General features: G+C 40.7%; 2 protein-coding genes across 4 annotated transcripts in view; one reads left to right on the top strand and one right to left on the bottom strand.

Annotated features, from left to right (window-relative positions):
• The window catches only part of itfg1 (integrin alpha FG-GAP repeat containing 1), a 210,236-nt gene extending 199,032 nt beyond the window's left edge, over nt 1–11,204 (bottom strand). The window contains exons 1-6 of the mRNA XM_080729991.1: nt 11,008–11,204; nt 9,814–9,898; nt 8,893–9,038; nt 7,542–7,599; nt 5,911–5,988; nt 4,997–5,091 (exon numbers count right to left, since the gene is read on the bottom strand). Coding sequence (XP_080586117.1) covers nt 4,997–5,091; nt 5,911–5,988; nt 7,542–7,599; nt 8,893–9,038; nt 9,814–9,898; nt 11,008–11,185 — 640 coding nt within the window. The 5' untranslated portion in view covers nt 11,186–11,204. The remainder of the gene's footprint in view (nt 1–4,996; nt 5,092–5,910; nt 5,989–7,541; nt 7,600–8,892; nt 9,039–9,813; nt 9,899–11,007) is intronic.
• An 839-nt stretch (nt 11,205–12,043) lies between these two features.
• phkb (phosphorylase kinase, beta) overlaps nt 12,044–23,544 on the top strand; it is a 176,315-nt gene continuing 164,814 nt past the window's right edge. For 2 of the 3 annotated variants that reach the window (XM_080729974.1, XM_080729976.1), the window contains exons 1-2: nt 12,044–12,119; nt 18,137–18,223. In XM_080729974.1, coding sequence (XP_080586100.1) covers nt 12,056–12,119; nt 18,137–18,223 — 151 coding nt within the window. In that variant the 5' untranslated portion in view covers nt 12,044–12,055. Of the gene's footprint in view, nt 12,120–15,136; nt 15,238–18,136; nt 18,224–23,544 lie in introns of those variants that run through there. The other variant, XM_080729975.1, reaches the window with a different exon arrangement.

Here is a 23,544-nt window from a genome sequence, read left to right as displayed (position 1 = left end):
CCAACAAGTACAAAGTTGTACACTTGTGTCTGTCTGTGTCCCGTTTATGTCCATATATTGAAATCTCTGTCTCTGTATGTCCTTGTCCCTTTATATTCATACTGTACATGGAAATCTCTACATGTGTGTGGCCCTGTCCCTTTTATGCAGGCAACCACCTACTCGGGCACAGGCCAACTACAGAACCGCCGGTTAGGGTTGGGGACGGTAACCGCCGTACCGCGGTATACCGTCCGAGGCCTACCGCGGTGTCAGGGTCCTTACCGCGGTCAAAAAGACAAAAAAATAGTCTATTTTTTATTGAAAACAAGCGAGTTTTAAAACAGGGGAGAAGCGAGGACCGCATGCGCTCCATGCCGCTCTGCTCTGGGCCGTGTACCACATGTTTGGAAGCCACATACGTCACCCGGAGACACAGGACACGGAGTAACCCGACAGTGCACAGATCTAAAAGCTCAGAACGCGTTGCGGATGCGACGTGTTGTGAGCTTGTAGATCTGCTCCTTTCAAAGCCAGACCCGCTGTGCTGTACGGGAAGTATAACTCGGGCAGTCAGGCTGTGGAGAAGCGACTTTTGGGAAGACGATTGCAATATTTTAGCTTATCGCCGAACCTTAATTAATAGATACAGGGGTGCGGTAATTACTGCAATACCGTCGGTAATGGGAAGACGATAACCGCGATAACAAAATGTCCATACCGCCCCAACCCTACCGCCGGTCAATGGTGACAACAATGATGACATCAGGGGATCTCCATATACAGTATACAAGGAAATAATACAATGTATAATATAATAATAATAATAATAATAATAATACTATAATAACAATATAGAGACACTGTAAACAAATGTATAGAAATCATGTTTTCAGTGGATTTTTAAACAAGTGAAATGTGCCTTAATTTTGGATTCTAGAATGAATGAATTCAGCAGTTAGCAGTTAAATGCTTGATAGTCAGGAAACAAATTGACCCTTATGGGTCTGTAACCCCCGAGAATGTACAAATGTAACATTTGTGATTTTCCATGGCCTATACAGTATACCCTAATAATGCATATCAAAAATGGTTGAGTATCACTGTATATATATATGTCACCGGATGTTAGAGAAACAGGACGGCCGAGAAACGGAGCACTCGCGGTGCCGCACGGGGCGGAACAAGCGGTCGCCCACAACAACGTCCTCCAGGCGGAGCCCATCGATTGTCCACGACATTGCAAGCGGCGCGAAGGCCAGCGGACCTTGGTCCTGCTCTTCGCCCCCGAGCGCCGCAGGCGCGAGTGGCCGCGAAGAGTTACGAAGCCGTGGTGAATGCAATCGTTATATTTATGCCCAGGCCGTAAGGCCTGGGCAAGCCCAAGATAAACGCTCATAGTAAGCTAATGGCTAAGCTAATGGCTTAGCTAATGGCTAAACACCGCCCAGCTAGGCTAGTAAATAAAGAAAGGGAGTCGCAAACGAGTGACGTCAGCGCCTGCACTAGTGAATGGCTGTCTATGGGCTGTCGTCGCCATCTGGTGGTGATTAGTGTGTGGTGAACGAAACAAGCGCTCTTACAATGAACGTCCTGAGTTACCTAAACATACTGTAACATATATATATATATATATATATATATATATATATATATATATATATATATATATATATATATATATATATATATCAATTTGGGGGTCCTTGAAATTAAGAACTGTGAGAACCACTGTAGTAGTGTACAGTATCAGCAATTCAAATCTGTACAGTATCACATCTATTATTGTTACTGAAGAGCCCCACATCTGGGGAGACCATTTGCAGAATATAGCCAACGCATCACACTGCGATGTGCTGGCTATTGTGAGCTTGTAGATCGGCAAATCTATCTAAGTTTAATCTGCAACACATTTTTTATGTAGTGGGGGTCCCTGCTTCATCTCTCTCTCTCAGCTAAGGGGTCCTTGGCCTGAAAAATGTTGAAGACCCCAATTCTTCCACCTTTAACACAACAATGAAAACTATACTCTACAGTTCGGATGATGGAATAATGGTAGGGTGTTCAACTCACTTCCCAAGTGCACAAGAGGGATAAATGAGCATTTAAATATCGTCCCTGTTGGGCAGATTGTTTATATATTACATTTGTATACATCACATGGGTAAACGCATTTGCAGCAATAGCATATTGTTTAGTGCTGGAAAAATAGAAGTTCTACAAGCTCCAAAAACGTTTACAAGCATGGACAATTGGACATACAACGCTTCGACCGATGTGCAAGTAACGATATGCACCATTTAAATTCTAACCTGAGATGACAAAACCTACATCAATGTAAAAAAAAAAGAGTGATGCCTAAAGTTTGTATGATAAGTAAAAATTATCCCTGATTATCTGAAATGTGAGGATTAGTGTCGGGGAAAGAAATAACAAACACAAAAAGTGTGTAAGTCTGAGTGACAGCCTGCAGCCTGCCTGCTAGTGAGCCAAGAAAAAGCAGGAAGCTGCAAAACGGAGCTGATTTCTACATTCACTGGTGAAGAAACTCTCTCTCAGCCAACTTGAAAATTGGGGGACTTTAATTCATGTTGGCAGCTGCTGCTGAACACAGATGGTGCAGTAACACATCACAGACAAACAGCAACTCTGTGTCAATGTCCTCTAACAGTTTGATCTCCATTCTAGAAGATTCACTCTCGCCTTGAAATGCAGCTGTAATCTTAGATGTCATCACAATACAACTTCAAGGCACCCTAGTGAGTGTGAGTTAGAACAGTTAGGGAAGAGGATAAAGCCACGCGTCGTGTTCAGAAATGTAAGAGCCGTGGCACACTGGTACCAGACTGGATAGTGTGTCTGCCAACCACATCATTGCACACACTGTTGTATAAGAACCAGGCATGACTAAAACAGTGCCACGTATGGACAACCACAATTACAGAAACAGCCAAAGACAGTTACCAGCCAATTTTGTGTTGCATGTCAGTCCCACTTTCTACCATCAGTGGGAACCCTGCCCGTCTACTACAGTACATTCTCATAAATACATAAAAATAAAACTATGTCTAACAAAATCTGAAAATTTGGGTTGCACAAAATGTTGCCCACCCAAAAAGTAAATCCTGGCTATGCCACTGACTGGCATACAATTTAAAATAAATGACTGTTCCGTGGCATGTGAATTAATGACATGTTTGATTCTAACGATTTAAAGAGATATTCCACTTTCAACAGGGAAACACCTCATGGGCTTTTCTCCACATACACAAACATATTAACACATTGGGTGCCCCTGGATTGAGCCCCATTTATCTCCTCTAGCTGCCCAGGCCCACCACCATTGTATTGAATCCGGCCCTGCTGCGTCAATGCATGCGTCATGACGTCACTTGGTCACGTGAGCGCAGACAGGATGTTATTGTGTAACTTTCTGTATGGACCAGTGTTGATCATAGCTGTTCATTGCCGATCAAAATTTGGACATTTTGCCGCACCCCGCCACAGTTTTAGCCATAAAACAAACATCAGAGATAAAGGGCGTTAAAGATGGGGAAATGCATTGGAGTATACGGAGAAAAAACGGCCGCGCGATGCTCTCAGCGTCGACCCGAAGCGACTAGCGGCTAATGGGCTACATACAGGCGCAGCCCCAACCTAACGGTGAGATTTAAAGTTAATACTGTAAATACAGTAAACACGTCAACGCGTCGTGGGCCTCCCGCTACATCAAAGAGATTGACGCGTGGGCACTCGCTGTGTTAACTTCAAACTCCATTTTAACCATGATAGATTGATTAAAAACACCCATTATTTTTTCTGGTGACTCATACTACCCTCCTAACACACGAGCAGGCCGTGTTTTATCCATAACTTTTTTCATTTATTTTTAATAATTATTTGGTAAAATGGAAAAAAATAAATACAAAAACTAATTATTAAAAATAAATGAAAAATGTTATTGAAAAAACAAATACCGGTATCTAAATATTGAATGAAGCAAATTAAAAACTGTTCAGGGTGTTCATAAAAGCCTGATTAGACGATAAAATTACCAAAGGTTTTTTTTTAAGTGAAATATCCCTTTAACTATTAACTATCTGCATCACGTAACTGCATGAGAGTCTGTCACTCAAACATCGCTCACTCTTTGGTTCCATATGCTGTATATTTCTTGCAACTATAGTTTATCATATTTCAAAACTTTGCTTACTTCAACAACATAAATAATCCATCACACATCATTTTTAGAAGGGTTTTCTGCCTGTGGAACGGGAGGAGGCTTTTTCCTGATGCCTCACCTATGATAATTTTAGAAATCCCATCTGGGGGTTCAGGGTTGAGGGGGAGGTACTGCCTGAGGCAAAAACCTCAAAAAGAAATCAACAGCATTGCTTCCATTACAATCTGCCCTCAAGTACCTGTACATACAGGCTTGTATAACCATCCATACTGTACTGCAGAGACAGACAATACAGATACCGCATCGGCCTAGATGGAAACTGACACAGAAATAGATCCAGAGAATGTTAGGGGCCATGTCTACATACAGTAGAATGCCTTTTGAGCCGTCTGCCATGCTTTTCTATGGTAAAGCACTCCTCTTCCCAGCGCCCAAGCATCACCCTTCAGCGCGCCATCACAAGCCTGTGTTCTTCTTTTTTTTGGCGCAGTGCTCGCCACCTTGGACACTTCAAGCTGGAAACAGTTCAACTTTTGGAGAGGAGTGCTGCTCTTTTGTTCTTCCTGGCTGTGTCTGACAAGCCGGTAATATACGACCCAATGTTGAATCAATATCACAACCATGAGAAGTCCATGTTTACTATTGTTTCAGGTACTAATAACAAAGATCAAGACATTCAAGCTCAGCAATGGCTGATCGGTTTGACCGTTGCAGGAGTTAATAAACGTTGCATGTGAGCACTATGGGCATGATATCCAAAGTGCCCCTCCACTCATAAAACGCTGTGGACACGGCGCCTTACACTCATAATCCTCAAACACTGTTCCAACTCACCGGCGGTGAAGTCGTCGTTGAGGTCAATGAAGGCGTTGGAATGAGGGACACGCATCGTCACAGGAGAACTCAAAGCCTTTTGGCAATCCTGAATCCTGCAGGGAAAACACAGCGAGACAAAGTGTAAACCCCATGCATGACATTTCACTGCTTCTATTCATGATTTCTTTTTTTTATTATTATTATTATTATTTTTTTTTGCCTGGTCGCTAAAAGGTAAGAGAGCAACAGAATGATCACGTCCAGAGAATTTAAACAGTAACAACCATTTGAGGACAAGGATGATTGACTTAAAATCCAACCTGGCTCTCTGTGCCTTGGCAGGTCATGTGTGCATTGTGTCATAGTGGCCATTTTGTGGTGCCACAAATCGAAAGCTCATTCATTTTACCCATAGAGATTTCTGAAAATATTTGTATTAATTATGTTAAGCCTGGAACCAAGCCATCCAGGCTTCGGGTGAATCATGACCATGAAACATTTGATTCTATGAAAACGATGTTTTGAATATTGAATTAAACGATATACTATATGTAATGAATACCCTTTGCGGTTTTCAAAATTTGAAAACCGCAAAGAAAAGAAATATTTAATATTTCTTTTCACATAAACCACAGCCTTGCATAATTAATGTAAATATTTTTTGAAAATCTCTATGGGGAAAATAATGTATGGGCTTTTGATATGTGGCACCACTGCTATGCCCTAAAGGCCACATCAGTACAGTAGGTAGAGATAGAGGCATAGGTATCGTGTTTATACTGTCACCAATAAAAACCTAGATTTAAACAGGATTTAATAGGAAGGTAAGAACTGACACAGCAGTCCGCACTTGGCCTGACCAGACATACATATCAGGTTTTGTGATAGTTTGCCAATTATTATGTATTTGCCACACTGCAAATCCAGCTTACCTTTTGGTGAGAAAGCAGACTTCGGTAGATGAGTCTTGGATGACTCCAAAGATGTCTGGGATCATGTCCCCGTTGAAACTGTAAGAGAAGATGCATCCACTAAAATGAGTGATCTCTGTTGTCAACTTGCCGTCTTCCAGGAAAATACAGGAAAAACAAAATAAAATGACAGCAGTGTGCTCGGATCTGTTTTACTACAACATTTTAACATCAGGATGACGGTATTAAGTAGCTTTGTTGCAGGCTACTAGAGGCTAGGGCTTCGAGGACAGTTGTCCCCACAAGTATAGGGCTTCTGCAGAAACAGTCCCATCTCAGTTCCGCACATAAAATGTGATATGTGATGCCTCTCAAAAATCTTGTTTTGTATCATGTCAATGAATTGTGGGATCTGTCTAGGTTGTCTTGATTTTTGTGCTTGGTGCAAAATGAATTTCCTCAAGGACAAATAAAGCATCTATCGATCAACTGATTCATGGAACGTCTTTGAGTATGGTGGACAATGTCAACTATCAAAATAAAAGATGTGAGGCTGAAATACATGTCTGAGTATACAGCCAATAAGTAAACGTTTTAAAAGTTTTGGGGTGTTCAGAGTCTCTGCATTATTGTCTCCGCCAGGCCGAAAGGCATGGCCCAGACTATGTTTTGCGCCCTGTCCATCTGTCTGTTCGTCCGTCCGTCCGTCCGTCCGTGGACAGCTCATCTCTGGCACTGTTGGCACGATTGCAGTGAAAGTCTACAAGCACACTCCCTGGGTGCCAGAGCAGAACCTCTGCCCCAGATTCTTCACATGGGGCTGTTTTTTTTTTTTTTTCTTTTTCATCTGGTTGGAATAAGATGGATCTGTACGATATTTCATAGTCCACCCTAATTGGCTTCTAACGTTTGCAGGATTGGTCACAATAACCTACCTGACCTGGTGGAGACCTGTACTGCTCGGAAGAGCACTGCTTCTAGTTCTATTTTTTGTTTGATGTACTTTTATATACCTTAATGCTCTTGTATCATGATTTCTCTCTTTCTATTGTCATTGCCCTGTCTTTAAATCTTTTCCTTTAGCCTATTCTATGAAACACATTGAACTGCACTTCATTTCACTGTTTGAAATGTGCTATATAAATTGTTTGTTTGTTTGTTTGATTCATTGATTGATTGGTCAAATACAATCAGTGTGTGTGTGTGTGTGTGTGTGTGTGTGTGTGTGTGTGTGTGTGTGTGTGTGTGTGTGTGTGTGTGTGTGTGTGTGTGTGTGTGTGTGTGTGTGAAGGATGTTGACAGGGGCTTCTGTTCTTTGGTGCTGCATTAAGTCTGAAAGTTACACTTAGCTGCAAGCACAGCGAGTGTGCGCTTGTACTTTGGTTATTCTACGGGGCACGAGACTACGACTAGCACACAACCAAGTATATCAAGTTTTAGAGACTCCTACAGGTTGGTCTGGGAGCCTTTTCAACCCGGAGCGGAACTGGACGAGATTACACCTCCCAGAGAAACCATCTGTTGTCTGCATCCTCCACAGAACTGTGGAGGATGGTAGTGACAGAGACTGTGTTGTATAGTGAATTGTTCATGGGGAACTGGCAGAACGACTAATATTGGGGTAGAAGAAGTGTAAATGTTTCTGTACTTACTCCATGACGAGAGGCTGGTCAATAAAGATCTTGCCCAACTCAAGCTGCAAACCCATGTCTGAGAAGTAAACAAGACAATAAACAAGATTATGACCTCAAACACACACAATATAAACAGTTTCACAAATGAATGGGTGTGTGACTAAAGGCCAATGCGTCTACAACAGGGTTTGCCTGAATACATGTACATTATAGTATACTGTATACAAATCCTAAACAAATCTCTTTGACAATGGTCAGTCAGTTACCCAAAATCCAAAGCCAGCCCACAGGCAAATTATGAAAATGTAACAGTATACAGATTGAGTAGTGGTAATTGTCCGTCCCTTCAAAAGTAGACCAGTGGCCGCTCATGGGCTGCTCATGTAGGGTAGCCAGATAAGTCGCCCTCTTTCAAAGTCGCCCCAAACTCGTTTCCCAACAGGTCTGTGGCCTTAAGCTAGATGCAGAATAGACTAAAATCAAATATTTGCTTCTGGGGGTCCTTGGAACAAATTATTTTGTGATGGGGGTCCATAGCCAAATACATATCATGCTGGGGGTCCTTCACATGACAAAGTTTGAGAAACACTGATGGCAACATACAGTAAGTTTTTTTCAGAAAATTGTTATGATTTAGAAGACATTTGTAGAATGTGCCTATCAGTGGTTAAGGACCCCCAAAATGTGTTTTTGGCCATGGACCCCCATGTCAAAATATTTTGTTCCACAGATGGACCCCTATTGCAAATGTTTTTGTTCCAGGGACCCCCAGAAGCACAGATTTGATTTTAGTCTAATCTGCATCTAGCTTAAGGCCACAGACCCGTTGGGAAATGAGTTTGGGGCGACTTTGAAAGAGGGCGAGTTTTCTGGTATTCCTCATGTAGATGCCATCATGAAACAGAACCACCTTCACAACCGCCCACCACATTTATTTCAAGTGAATCTGTTAGTTAGACCAAGGGTTCCACAACTTTTCAGGCCGCGACCACCCAAAATAATCATATTTGAACTACTGTAGGGAGTCCCCACCCTGACAAGCACATGGAATTGTAGGCATTGTATTTAGCTTGACTCGGTTCAACGGATAAATATTGTGAAAATAGCTGAACTACAAGCTCACAACGGCTCGCAATTGTAACTTTAGAAATGTGCAGATGCCCTCTTTACCCTGTACAGACTTATTCTGCATGTTGGTATGTTTACTGTTGAGTGAGAAAACAATGTTGCACATTAAGATAATCATCTGGGGACCCCCCGAATTAATTTGGGGAATTCCAGTTTGAGAACCACTGGGTTACACCAACATTGTTCAACTTATAGAATATAAAGAATAGTATTTGTTGATTTAGTGTTGGTGGCACCATACCCAGCGTTTTGTTGTTTCCCCAGAAGATGTAAATGTTTGTGTCGTCGTTTTTCTTGGCCTTGGGCTGAACGGTGAGGAGCACGTCCATCTGAGAGTCCCCATCATAGTCTCCAGGAACCACACTGGTGATGACGAAGTCACTGCCACTGGAAGCAGGTAGGACAGACCGTTGCAATAAGCATCAGTGGTGGAAAAAGTACTCAATTGTTTTACGTATCAAAACCACAATGTAGGAAATACTTTATGTTACCAGTAAAGGTCCGGTAATCAAAATTGACTAGAGAAAAGTACACAATTATTGGCATTAAACTATACTTAAAGTGCCACATGCAAAAGTACTCATTATGCAGAATGTCCTGTTTCACAAGTACAGTACTTGAGTAAATGCACTTAGTTACTTTTTTACACCACTAATAAGCATCGACTTGTTCAACAGAAGCTAAGCGTTTCTCTGCTCTGCTCTCATCAGTTGGGTTGTCACAATCAGGACATTTTACTGACGATTGATTGTCACACAAATAATTGCGATGAACGATGTAATTGTATTTGTTTGGCTTTGTAGGTTTTGTAAACACAAATTTCAGAGGGCAGATATGAAATAACTGAAATATACAAAGAACTGATTGACTAACTGACTGTCTCTAATAATGAATAGTCGTTAACCAAAGAATTTAAAGTATAACATATAAAGTATTAAAAAACAAACTATTTGTGGAAATAGCTCACATCATCACATAGCAAAGTGCCGTGAGCTTGTATCTTCAAATAGATACAAACTAGAAGTTGTATAATGATACTATCATATTTGTTTATGTTTAGGACAAATGTAATAATTCCTGCCCTCAGGTGAGGGCAGGAACAAATATATAACCAGTAGACACACACGCACGCACGCACGCACGCACACACACACAGATTCACCTTGGCCACACTTCCTTCTTGATGTGAATTTTGGGCTTGAAGTAAGGCGTCTTCAGGTCAGCCAAGAAAATCACCAGCTCAGACTCTGAAACAATGGAAGCCAAACATCTGCTAATTATTTGGTGGTTCTAACTTGCAGGTGTAGCAGAGTGACTCACTGCCTGATGGCCTCAAAAGTCAAGTATCTCCCCTGGTCCATAGGGACGTCTGTTTGGTCTAGTGGTTTAGATATTAGATCCATATTAGATATTAGATATTAGACTAGTGGTTTAGATATTTAGATATTAGACCCAGGTTCGAATCTCAGGCATTACACAGGCTTAGAAAAGCAATGTAGCCTATGGTCTTTAGTTAGTGATATCATTTGGATAGATTCTGTCATTTAAAATAAATCAAAACCTCCTAATTTCCAAACAGACTATCAAACCACAGGGCCAGTACAGCTGGTTATCTATCTTAACAGCAACACTCCCTACAATATTGACGATGTAGGCATATATTTCTTAACCAGAATGACTTACAATAAACAAGGTAATCACATACATCAAATGCAGAGACAGTGTAGCCTCAGTAAACTAGGATCCCAAGTAAACCACGAACCTAGCATCAGTCAACACTATACTATCAAAATAATAATCTGTACATTGAAACTATATGATACCAGGTAGACAAAGAATGAACATGGCATCTGTTTAAATAACATGCTAACATTTTAACATTGTGATCAAGAAAATAGTCAAAACCAAAAGGGATCTACGTATTTACACTTAGCATCCGTACACAAACAGTATGTACAGTATGTGAGGTAGGTTAGGCGTGTTAAAGGTGCATGACCATAGCAGCTGGTATACAGTAACACTGTACATGCATGGCATTACACACAATGATTTCATGAATGGAACATGGAATACATGAAACATTTATCACAGCCAGATAGGGCTAGGTTTATAGCTCATCACTACATCTTTGGTCCATAGCGTTATAGGAGGAGAATGGACCAGAGCAATAGATCATGACCTGATGCTCCAAGTCTAAACTCCCTGAATGACTTGGCCATAATGGAACTCCACACTAAAGGGCAGAACTGCAGCAGATATAGAGAGACGACAACAACACTAATGACAAAATGTGATCATGTTTACTGTTTATTGTCAACATGTTCTCAGTCAGGAAATGAAACAATGACTGGCTCACGTTCTCTGATGATGAAGATGTCAGTCTGTTTATCCGAGTTAAAGTCTCCGAATGCGGCAACCGTCCCGTAGTTTTCCGGGCCGAACAGGTCTGCTGTGACGTCCTGGAGAGCCCACGTGCCGCATGGTCCCCACAAATAGAACATAAAAGCCCAAAAATGAAGCTTAAACGTCCACATCCTTCGTCTCTAGCTCCTTCACAACAACACGAATCGGAATACTGCAGGGTAACGCTTTGCTTTGCGGCAGGTTTACAAGGGAACTGCGTATAATTTAGTTTTTCAACTATAGTTTCGTTTTGACAGTCTTTAAATATCACATGCTACAACTTATTGATTGATGATTTGGGGGGGAACAAAACGACCACGGGAATGGTGAAAGTATGAGACGAGAACAATACATGGGAACACAGGGATTTCCTTCCTCTTGTTACGACAGTGTCGCGCGGCTCCTCCCTGCATAGTGACAGTTCAGTGAGGACAATAGAACAAGGATAGAGTAGTGACGTCAGACACAATTGACGTAATTAACGTTGATGCTTCGTGGGTCACGAGTCACGACCCTTCTGAAAAGTGTCGCTCAATAAGAAATAAATGAATGCGGTATTTAATTATTTTTTCCAACAACAAAGTAAACCCTGATAGTCATAGAGACAAGAAAGATTCAATAACACGTATTTTTTATTTTTTTTGCTACAGGAAGAAACCCCTTTTATTTATTTAACTTATTTGTTTATTTATTTATGTATTTATTAGTATTCACTATTCATAATATCCTTATTTATTCAATAATTGTGGATGCTATTTGTATTTGTAGGTCTACTACTGATGTTTATGTAATAATAATAATGATAACCCGGTAATGTATGGTTTAGCAGACTAATAATAATAATAACAACAATAATATTAATGGGTAATATTATAATAATAAACCCATGTATGCGTATTAAAAGTTGCGAGCTTGACCAAACCCCCATTGTGACGTCACCGACACATCCCTAGTGCAGCGTGCTAGTTGTCGCTGTTACAGTAGTAGATCACAGTGTCAACATGGCAAGCTTGGCTGATGTCGGCTGGAAACTCCTGGAATTCAAAGCCCGGTCTAAAAGATCAGGTTGGAACCATTATTTATTCCCCTGACAACATTATGAACACGCATGTTGGTTTGTGTGTTTGAATGTGGGTGTGTGTGGCTGTGTGTGTTTGATTGTAAGAGGCATGGGCACATTCAACATGCATGGTTGTTTATGCATCATTGACAGGTGTTGTATAAGGCAGTGGTTCTCAAACTTTTACATTTCAAGGACCCTTACTATCCATTGGTTTCATTTGTCACACTCTCAGTGTTACAGACCTGTAAGGGTCCATGCATTTGGAACCCCGAGGGTCCCTGGACCCCCACTTTGAGAACCACTGCTCTATTGTAGAAAGGGGGAACCAGCAAGCAATGGAAAGGTCAGAGTTTAGAGTTAGATGTTTGCAGCTATTTTAAGAGCTTCAGAGAAAGCTGGCTTTGCTGCTGCACTGTCTGCACGCATGTCATGTTTGTGTGCAACTTGAATGTTTAAAATGGATTCATAATGATCTTGGCCTTTTGTTTTTGGATGTGGTCAAGGTATAGCCTAATTTATTGATTATTGATTGATTGACTTTCAGACACTTGAAAGCATGAACTCCAAAGGATAACATGTTAAAGTGGGAACACTTATTTCCAACAAGATGTTAAATAATAAGGTACACTATGTTAATTTATGTCAGCCTTTCTTTTAAGGTTTGAAAACATGGCCTCCAAAACCTCTGCTGCTTTTCCATCTACAATCCTGTGTTTTACAAAGCCATTGTATACTGCACTTTAAAGCATTTACCATAGCTGTCATCTATCTAGCCCTAGAATGGTTGTGATATTATACTGTAGTGTAGATAGTGCTCTGTTTTTACTCACCCAATATTAATTGCTGAAACTTGGGGTCAAATATTGTCATCTTAGTTTCATATCCATTAAAAAAGTTTATGGTAGAAAATGTGTATTTAGTAAAATATCTACACTTTTCCACCTGTTTCACACAACCACATTTCTTAATTTTCTTAATAACAGACGCTGTCATTAAATGTTAATTACCCCACACCAACCGCAATTAACTCGCCTGTCTATGTGCTCACTGGGGGAAGGTGGTTCTTGTGAAACTGGAAAAGTGGATGCATTTTAAATAACATGTTTTCTGCCAGAAATGTCAAATGGATATACAGTAGAGGACAATATCTGACCACAAGTCTCAGCAATTAATTATTAGGTGAGTACACAACAAAACTTAGGGTTGGGGCAATGGGAGGACATCTTAACTCGGCCTCAGCTGGGAAAGGCTATCCTGAAGAGGTGGGTTTTGAGTTTGAGAAAGGGAGGGGAGTGTTGTTAAAGGGCAAGACCACTATGGTAGAGGTTTGGCTTATGTAGTTACCTTGCCATGATGATGTAACTCCAAAGATGTGCAAGAAAAAAAAGGATCTCCATTGACTAGAAATTGATCATTCAAAATGTGCTCCTCATTGTCTTACATTGTACCACAAAATCACACTGGAGGAGCTCGTTTAAGCCTGTAAAAGAACGGACAACACAAGGCAGTACTGTTTTTCTTTTTCTTTAAAAAAATGACAGCTTCCTGTTGATTTTACTATTTGAAGATTCAGATCCTGATCCTCCAGTCCGGTAGCCGTAACATTTCATTTGCTTTCTAGGAAAATCTAAACAAATCAATTGAGAATGCAATTTCAGGAGGAAGCTGGTTTACGAAGCTACCAGTCTAGGTTTTCTTCTTAACAAAATCAATAATTTGACATTTTTATGAAAAGAAAATATAATAATAATAATAATAAAAGAAACAGTACTGGGTTTGGTGATGTTCTATACATTCATTAACACACTTAAAAGAGCTCCTCCAGAGCAGAGCCTCTTCACCGTACAATGTACTGTAAGTCAATGTGGAGCATATTTCCTATGATCAATTTCTTGTCAACGTAGAAATAGTTTTTGATTTCTTGCCCACCTTTGTTGTTAAATCATGGGAAGGTAACTACACAGCCCAGGCCTCTATCAAAATGGTCTTGCCCTTTTAATATGGTTGGGGGAGTGCATTCCAGAGGGAGGGGGCAGCCACAGATAAAGTACTATCCCCCAGGTACAGTAGGCTACTTGGACTTGGGGACCTCCAGGAGGTCGGCATCACTGGACCTGAGGGAATAGGAGGGGGGGGGGGGCAGATCATTGAGCGTCTTATACTGTATTTGGTGAGCAGGATTTTGTAGTGAATTCAAATGGTGTGCTACAACTTTTAAGGCTGCTGAGATGACTCACTAAGGCAGAAGGCAGGAGTGATTAGGCTGTCTATCGACCTCGAGGACACCATTCAAAGTTATAGGGTGACCGAGTAGAATAGAGCGGCCGTGTCCATTGAGTTCAATGGAGAAGTGGCGCCCTGTTCTATTCGGTTCCTCAAGCTATATAATAAGGAATATACAATTATACATGAAATGTATGTAGTATCTCAGCCATTCTAGGGCTATCATCTATCATGAATGTAAACCATCCAAATCTGAAACCTCCTACTCTACAAACTGTTTCCATAATGCTGTTGTTACATGAAAATATTGTGTACTGCTGTTATAGTCTTTTTTTTAATCTGTTTGTAACATCAGACTAAAATATTCAGCAATTCAATTAATTCTGTAAACATTCAATTAAACTAAATACAAAACGGGAGGAAAGAATATCAAATTCACAAAGTGTTCCTGTGACAGCATCAACAAAACCATTTAGTGTTTTCCCCATAGTGCTCTGTGAACATAATATATTCTATTAAACTGGTTGTTGTAGCCCAGTACCAGATAGCTACAGTCATTTAAATATACAGTACAAAATACTAATGTGTTTTCATTATTATTTATGCCAGCCACAATGTGGTAGTTAAATATTCATGTGTTCATCCTTCTAATGAGAACAATAAAATGTTATCCTCACTTGTGATTTCCTGCATGCTTTTTTATTGTAATCTGCACACTTCATTCCAATTAATTGTTGATTGCTGCCTCATGTCTAAACTCAAACCATGCTACTAACTCGTTCTTGTTAATTGCTGTAGAATTGTAATTTAGCTGAGACGATTACCCTTAACTTCACCTTATGAGAATGGCCAGCTCAGATGCAGAGCTTTCCAAGCAGCGGAAACTTCGTAGATTTGGTAAGTACTAGAAGGATTTCTGAGGGATCATCAGCCACTTCTATAATACCCTTTAACCACTGAACCACTGAACTAAAGAAAAGTCCTAACTAAATTGTATTAAAAAAAGTAATAGCCAATAAACTAGCTCACAATGCCTCACAACACATTGTGCGCTTTTGTAACAGCATTTGAACCCTGTTCTCCCAACTGGAAAGCCAGCAGCTTATCCACCAGGGCAGATATTAGGCTTTTGGTCATCAGGCAGAGGCTGCTAGAGTTGTATTTATTAATTTTCCTATGAAGGCATGTCCAAAATTGGGAGGCCAGGGTTAAAGTGGTTAAATGGTTCTGGTGATGGGTGAATCTATGAAGCACTTTCAATGACCTATATCACTTTTCTATAATCTGTTATCTGTAAATCAACATTCATGTTTAATGCTCTTTGTAAAGACAGACAATGCTGTCCTCACTAAAATAGAATAGAATAGAACTTTATTGTCACATCACATGAATTACACGTAAAACAGTGGGTGAAAAAATATTGCAGTGCAGCTTAAAACAACAGCAGCAGTTAAAAGTGATAAAGTGCAAAATCTCGAGGAACGTCAATTTAAAAGATTAAAAGACTAAGATTGTATACTAAGATTGAATAAACTCCCCATTGCAATTAGAACTGATGACTCACTCCCTAGCTTCCACCGTGGTCTGAAGACTCTTCAGACTCCAGTCCACCCTAACCCATAGCACTTGTCTACCCTCAATGACCATACATGTAATTTAGATAACATTTTTAATGTGTTTTTCTTTTGTGATTTGTGAGTTTTTACTGATAGGTGCTTGGTCTACCTACGTTTTTCTTAGATTACTCTTTCTATACGTATTGATGTTGATGTACTGATGTAGTGTTTGTTGTTACCTTGTTTATTATAAGTCGCTCTGGTTAAAAGTGTCTGCTAAATGCCTAAATTGTAAATTGATTGTGAAAAGGATTAATTATTTGAATCTAGTATGAAGTTTATATTTTATTTTAAATACATGTGATAATAGCACATTAAATTATTCTATCTGCAGTACGAAACCACACAATATTTAAAATGAAACAAGCACTATACGGTAGGCAATTAGTTTCTTTATTCATATTAATAGGGACTCATGCCACTGTAAATTCAGAGCCTTGCTAGTCAGAATCAAATCAGTAATGAGACCGTTTCAAAACAACAGTTCATATTCACAAAGTACAATATTGGACTCTCACTGTGTTCTTCTAAAGTCCTCTTTGAAAAAAAGAAAGAAAGGAGTGGATAGTCTTTGTCCCCACAACTTTAAAGGCTGATGGAAATTATGCAAATTTTGGCGAGGACGTGAATGTTCTCAGTACCTGAGGTACTGACCCAAGGTCGAACCTATTAAAATGCAAATCTCGCCCAAAGTTAAAAGTGTCTGAAAATAGAGGGGGTTTCCTTCAGACCCCCCTTCCCCAGCTCTGAGGCAGAATATCCACTGGCCCGTCATTGTGTCGGGTGGAAACCTTGTATGTCCAAAAGGGTTTCTTTTCAGAAAATGAAAAATGGAAATCTGTGTACTGGAAAAGAGATGATTGATCTTGCAACGTGTTGCATGACAACATATTGTGAGATTGTAGATCAGCTATTTTTGTGTCTTTTGTGTGACACTCTTGTTCGACAAAGGATATTGATTCATGAAAAAAAAAACATAAAAAGTTGAAATATGGAAATATGAGGTTTTGCCCGACAACAGCGATTTGAGTTCAGGTCCTGATGTGTCTCTTCGTGTGCTCTGTTCTGTAAGTGTTGCTCTCTGTGTGACTTTGCCTTGACTTTGAAAAGACTAAATGCAACATGAAGCATGGTGATGATTGGTACAGTAATCGTGATCTTGTTGAGTGGAATTATTTATTCTCTAATCTCTAACACTGTGAAATCGTCTGTGTTAATTTAACACAGTGATTGTACAGGTGGAACGACATGGACCTTACAGGTCCATTTTGTTCCATGTTTTTTTCTGTTGCATTCAAGTGACGATTCCAAAATGGATTATACAAATTTTAGACATTTTGATTCGTTTTAATTAACTCCTCCCCTCAGACCTTTCTCCCAAGTCATGTGTAGGTAAGAAATTAAGTATTTGAGTAATGACACAGCACCAGGAAATGATCAAATTAATATTTGGAGTATAGATTCTGTTGTTAAACATGCTGTAAAATGTAATGGTGAATATACATAAATGTGCTATAATGTATTTTGTTTATAGTTTATGCTTATGCTTATAGCTCTGCTCTGCTTATGCTTGGAATAGTAGAGAATATACTCACAATGTAAAAAAAAAAGCTTTGTCTGGAAGTCTGAATTTACTTGAGTAAAAGTACACAAATATTGGCATCAAAAGAATATACTTAAAGTACCAAATGTGAAAGAATATGTCCCATTTCACAACTATCCAAGATGTCTTCTACAATCTACAAGCTCACTACGAATTGTGAGCTTGTAGATCTGCTATTTTCAAATTGCCGAAGCATACAGTATATAGGGCTGAAGTGGTTGATACATATTTGTAATAATATTCCATATCAAAAAGTAACTAGCAACTAAAGTTTAAAAATAATTGTAGTAGCGCAAAAAGTACAATATTTGTCTCTGAGATGTATTGGAGTAGAAGTAACAGTATTGCAAATTGGAAATACTCAAGTAAAGTAAAGGGAGAAAAAAGCCTCAAAACTGTACATGAGTACAGTAATTGAGTAATTGTACTTAGTTTAGTTTACAACACTGGGATGAATTCAGTTGAAAGCCTTGTACCTTCTCTTGTTATGCCTTCAATAGGCAGCGCTGTAGATGGGGGCAAGGAGGATGTAGGAACGAGGTGTTCCTAACGTTTTCTATGTGTCCCTCATCATCAGGGTCCATCTATGAACCTCTCAAGCTGTCCACTCTGCCGCGTGAGGATGAGCCTCTCTGGGAGAAATTGGACCGCCACTACAATGCCGGTAAGGAAACTGAACTTTTTAAAAAGCATGAAAAGCCCCCTTTCCCACTTGACCCGAAAGCCGTAAATCCAATGACAATGTCAGAAGCTAGGAGGAGCATAGCCTTCCCCATCTCTGTGAGTCAAATAGATTATTCTGCTCGACTGCAGGACAGTGTGCCCAGAGGTTTGAGAGGGCTGCGGCGGGTATAGGAGCTGGATGCAAGTTAAAGTATGAAAAACAACATTCTAATGGTACTGTAGCTCTGTAGATGGGATCAATACCATTTTAGGGATTCCGAAATAACTTTATGTCATCAGAGCGCCGGAACCACCGGTGATGTGCAACTCTAAAATGATTCCCCTAGTTTAAAATTGGTATAATCGTGTCATTTCTTTTGGTATAATAATCGTTTGGTATGTTCATCTTTGTAGCATGACTAGTGAGAATAAACGAATTGATTTGCGTTGTGTGATCAAAAATTGTGTGACGCCAACCGGATCACACGGCTTGTTTTAGAACGAATACCAGGCTTGAATGCTGGTGATGCGAGGTTAGTAGCTCTGTACGGTATGTCACATACTGTACAGTAACGGAGAAACCTGTAAAGTAAACGATCCACCTGCTTGTAGATCTGCTATTTTCATCAAGCTTGTATCAGGCTTGTTTTTCTTTTTCCTGACAACCATCATTTAAACACATGCTAGGTCCATTGTTTGGCGGTTATCCTATAGTTTCAATGCACAGATAATCTTTTGATAGTATATTGTTTAGAATGATGCTACTGTAGGTTCTTGGTTTACCTGTGATCATAGTTTACTGATGCTGGGATAGATTAGTTGAACGTGACCACGAGTACATTACATTCAGTGTCAATAGACAGTAAGCATGTGAAAGTCAAATAGTTGTTCAATTCACTGCAGTATTGTACTAACATACTACAACAGCCATAATTCATGTAGGCCTGTGCTAGTTACTTTATTAAGTTAATAGACATGGGGCTCTATTCTCTGGCACCCGTTACCTGCATTTCGTGGGTTTAGGCTGAGGGTAAGGAGTAAGGTACTTGCCCTTTCCCTAATTGGTATTTTGGGGACTCGCTACCCATTATGCCGACTCCTTTATTTGTGCATGGAGGTGTGGGTGTGGGTGTGTTGTTGCTATTTCCCTACAATTGGTATTTTGGCAACATAGATTTAAGTGGATTTTGGATGCCACCAGCTCTGCCACTCTGGTAGAGAGCGAGCGGCACTGACAATGGAATGCATGGACGCCGGAGTGAGGCGCGCTGGGCAGCGCACTAGGGCTTACCCCCCAAAAAATCTAATATTTGAAGCTTCGTTCGATGGCAAGGGATTTGAACTTGAAAAAGAAATCTGAATACCGTAATCAGACGTTTTCCTTTGGGGGGGCCACGTGCCTTACCTTGCGCCTCGCTCCACTCCAGTGCAGCGTCAACTCCTCCTTACACACGTGTTATCAATAACATTAACAACAAGCCGACAACAACAGAGCAAGCATGAAATCATTTAGTCTCTCAACTAAGAACAGACTTTCTAATCTGACGATGGCTATAGCCAGATTGGAAGCCATCAGAATGGTCACCGACAAAAATAAATAAATAAAAGGCAGCGTGCTGCCCCAGCAAAAGCCCCGGTCACCAATGTCTGAGTAACATCACCCATGCAACTACAGTATATGCGATGCGGTCACACACCACTGGTATAGGGCGTAAACATGTGTATGCTTTACTCTTATTTGGTTGAGGGTGTCTTTATTGTGATGTTATTCCTCTGTAGTACCTATTGTACTTCTTTGCCCTCTATCTGTAACTCTGTAACCCCCCCAAGGGCTTCCATGTTCATCAGTCTGTGTTCTCTGCTGGTCATCACTGCTGGCAGACATGACATTACACGGCCCTCTGAATACTCTGGTGCAGGGGGTCATCAATATGTCCATATACGGGCAAATATGTCTTTTAGATTTTCTTTTTTACACACCATTGTAATGTTCCAATTTTGATCATAACACACAAGAATGTCAAGTCTCCAGGGTTTCTTCTGAATATGTATGGCACTGATCCAATTATGGAAGGAACCTGTTTCCCTTTTTAAGGGAAACAGCCAGGTGCTACTGCTAACTGCCTGCTTTTGACAAGAGAAATATGTCACCCCTGGACCGATCTATTGTCTCCAACATCAGCTAAGCTGATGGAGAAGTGTCTGTCATGATGGAGAAGTGTCTGTCCTATTGCAATAGTTGTTAAATTGCCACACTGATGTGTTCTTGCTTAATTGGTGTGTTCCGCGTCGGTCGTAAGCGCCAGCTGGGAACAAAAGCTTCTACATTGTTATCACTGTCGCCCAGGCCTGTGAGCCAATACCTGCTTTTTGTCAGCTGTCACAAAGAGCATGGGAACGGAGACAATGACAAATCTTACCAAGTAACAGCTTTTCCTTGTTAGGCCGGGGGCCAATTCTGAAATTGGCACAAATTGGTACCACCCAAGGTGACCGTACGTTTTTTACATTTTCGTCTTCGTACATGTCTCTAGTTTACATTTTGGTATGATAACTCTTCCAATCGCCCAGCTTATTGACAGTTATCACTCCCTAAACAAACCAATATCCATATGAAACAGTGATGAGTATATACTGTATAGTGTGGTACGATGTGTACTTCCGTAGGATTTTTGTGCTATTTTTTTTTGCAGATCCTGGTTCTAGAGAGTCCAAACTATGAGAAAATAATGGGTGCCAACTTTTCCGGACCCCCACCCCCTATCTGGGGGTCATCTAGTTTGGGGCCTCCCAGAACAGTACGCCAGCCAGTTAATGTCCAATTTTCTTAATATTAGGGTTGTTTTGTAGGTTTTAAAACATTCTGAGTTCATTTATTACAATTTTGAAGCAGCCAGAATAACCTTTCTGACATTTGGTTGGGGTCTTTCCTCACCTGGGACCCCCCAGACGCCGGACCCCTGTGCCTATCTCAGTACTCGCTCTGCTCCTGCTCTAGAACAATGTCATATTAGATCATAATTGAATAAATGTTTTTGTTGCTGGACTCTGAAAACAAAAATGAGTAGTAGCAAATACCAGGGGTCTTCAACAGGGTCTTCGGGACCCCTAGGGGGTCCTCAGAGTTACTACATAGATAGTGTACTTCTAATGATTTTTGCGTAACTTTATTTGTTTACTGCTTTGGCTTTTATAGGGACCAAACTGTCAGAAAATGATGGGTGTCAGATTTTCCCAACCCCTGCTCCTTTTCTGGGGGGTCATCTATTTTAGGACATTGCAGAACAGTATGCCAGCAGTAATGTCCAATTTTCATAATATTAGAGTTGTTTTGAAGGTTTTAAAACATTCATATATTGCACTTTTGAAGCAGCCAGAATAAGCTTTCTGACTTTTGGTGGGAGTCTTTCCTCACCTGGGACCCCCGGAATGACTCCTGAGCCTATCTCAGTACTCATTACAGTCCTTGCTCTGCTCCTGCTCCAGAACAGTGTCAAATTAGATCATAACTGAAGCATAAAAGCTTTTGTAGCTGGGCTCTGACAACAAAAATGAGTAGCTAATACCAGGGGTCTTCCACAGGGGGTATGGGACCCCCAGGTGTCCTCAGAGTTACTACAGGGGGCCAGCCAAATCTCTGGTCACCCCAACCTCCCAGTCAGCCAAGACATCTGACTGGAAAATACCCTCCACTCTCTGAATTCCATCCATTTTCTTCAATTGGTGGAAGCTCAGGGCAATTTGTCAAGTATCATTTATGCTGCATTGTGATGTAGCTGGCATGGAGGATATGTGGTAGCAGTGCAGCTCCAAGTTCCTTCACTGAAATCCCATCCCATTACCCTGCATTATCAAAGATGCGGGGTTGTTGGACCAAAGTGCTCCAATTACTCCAATGTTGATGGAAATAAGTAAGCCTTGCCCAGCCCTGAGGCTCATAGGGCAGGAGTCTGTCCTGTTTCAGTGAGGCAGCTTGATGTACAAGTACCCCTGGACAGTGGACATAATAATAGTTTGTCACAGGGACATACTAATCCAGCCTTTGATGCTGAGGTCATACATTCAAGATGTATGACAAGATGACTGTGTGTGTGTGTGTGTGTGTGTGTGCATGTGTATGTGTATGTGTATGTGTATGTGTATGTGTGTGTGTGTGTGTGTGTGTGTGTGTGTGTGTGTGTGTGTGTGTGTGTGTGTGTGTGTGTGTGTGTGTGTGGTAAATGGACACGTTGTTTTGCATGCCCGCTCTGACATCACACTCTGGCTTCACTGTGATGGCACACTAACAGAATCCCTTTTATGACCATATATGGAGTTCCTTGATGTCTTCAATATTAAGCCCATATCTAACAGGACTTCATATGGGAATGCCCATATATGGAGGCCACATCGGCCACATGCCACACTAACAGAATCCATATATGGCCAAGACAGATGGCCAAGACAGCCTATATTTGTGTGACTGGTTCTATAGACAGGGATCTCCATGAAGGGTATTGATGTCAGTTGTCATAACAAATAACTGAGTAAGCATGTTTGGGCTCTCACAGCACATCTCAATATACAGTACATGGATCTGTACATCTACACCGATATACATCACTGGTCAGATGGCAAAGAATTGGCACCCTGAGGCATCTTACTAGTAAATAATACTGAGAATACTAATAAACCATCAAGTACACTACATAAACCCAGGATGCATAAAGCTAACAGTTTCTAATATTATGTAGTAACTCTGAGGACACCTGGGGGTCCCAGACCCCCTGTGGAAGACCCCTGGTATTAGCTACTCATTTTTGTTGTCAGAGCCCAGCTACAAAAGCTTTTATGCTTCAGTTATGATCTAATTTGACACTGCCGGGGGTCCCAGGTGAGGAAAGACCCCCACCAAAAGTCAGAAAGCTTATTCTGGCTGCTTCAAAAGTGCAATATATGAATGTTTTAAAACCTTCAAAACAACTCTAATATTATGAAAATTGGACATTAACTGGCTGGCATACTGTTCTACAGTGTCCTAAAATAGATGACCCCCCAGAAAAGGGGCAGGGGTTGGGAAAATCTGACACCCATCATTTTCTGACACTTTGGTCCCTATAAAAGCCAAAGCAGTAAAAAAAATAAAGTTACGCAAAAAAATCATTAGAAGTACACTATGTAGTAACTCTGAGGACCCCCTAGGGGTCCCGAAGCCCCTGTGGAAGACCCCTGGTATTTGCTACTACTCATTTTTTCAGTCCAGCAACAAAAACATTTATTCAATTATGATCTAATATGACATTGTTCTGGAGCAGGAGCAGAGCGAGTACTGAGATAGGCACA

Source organism: Nannobrachium achirus (genome assembly GCF_963921795.1).
Source record: "Nannobrachium achirus genome assembly, chromosome: 7".
NCBI lineage: Eukaryota > Metazoa > Chordata > Actinopteri > Myctophiformes > Myctophidae > Nannobrachium > Nannobrachium achirus.
This window is presented reverse-complemented; position numbering and strand designations above follow the sequence as displayed.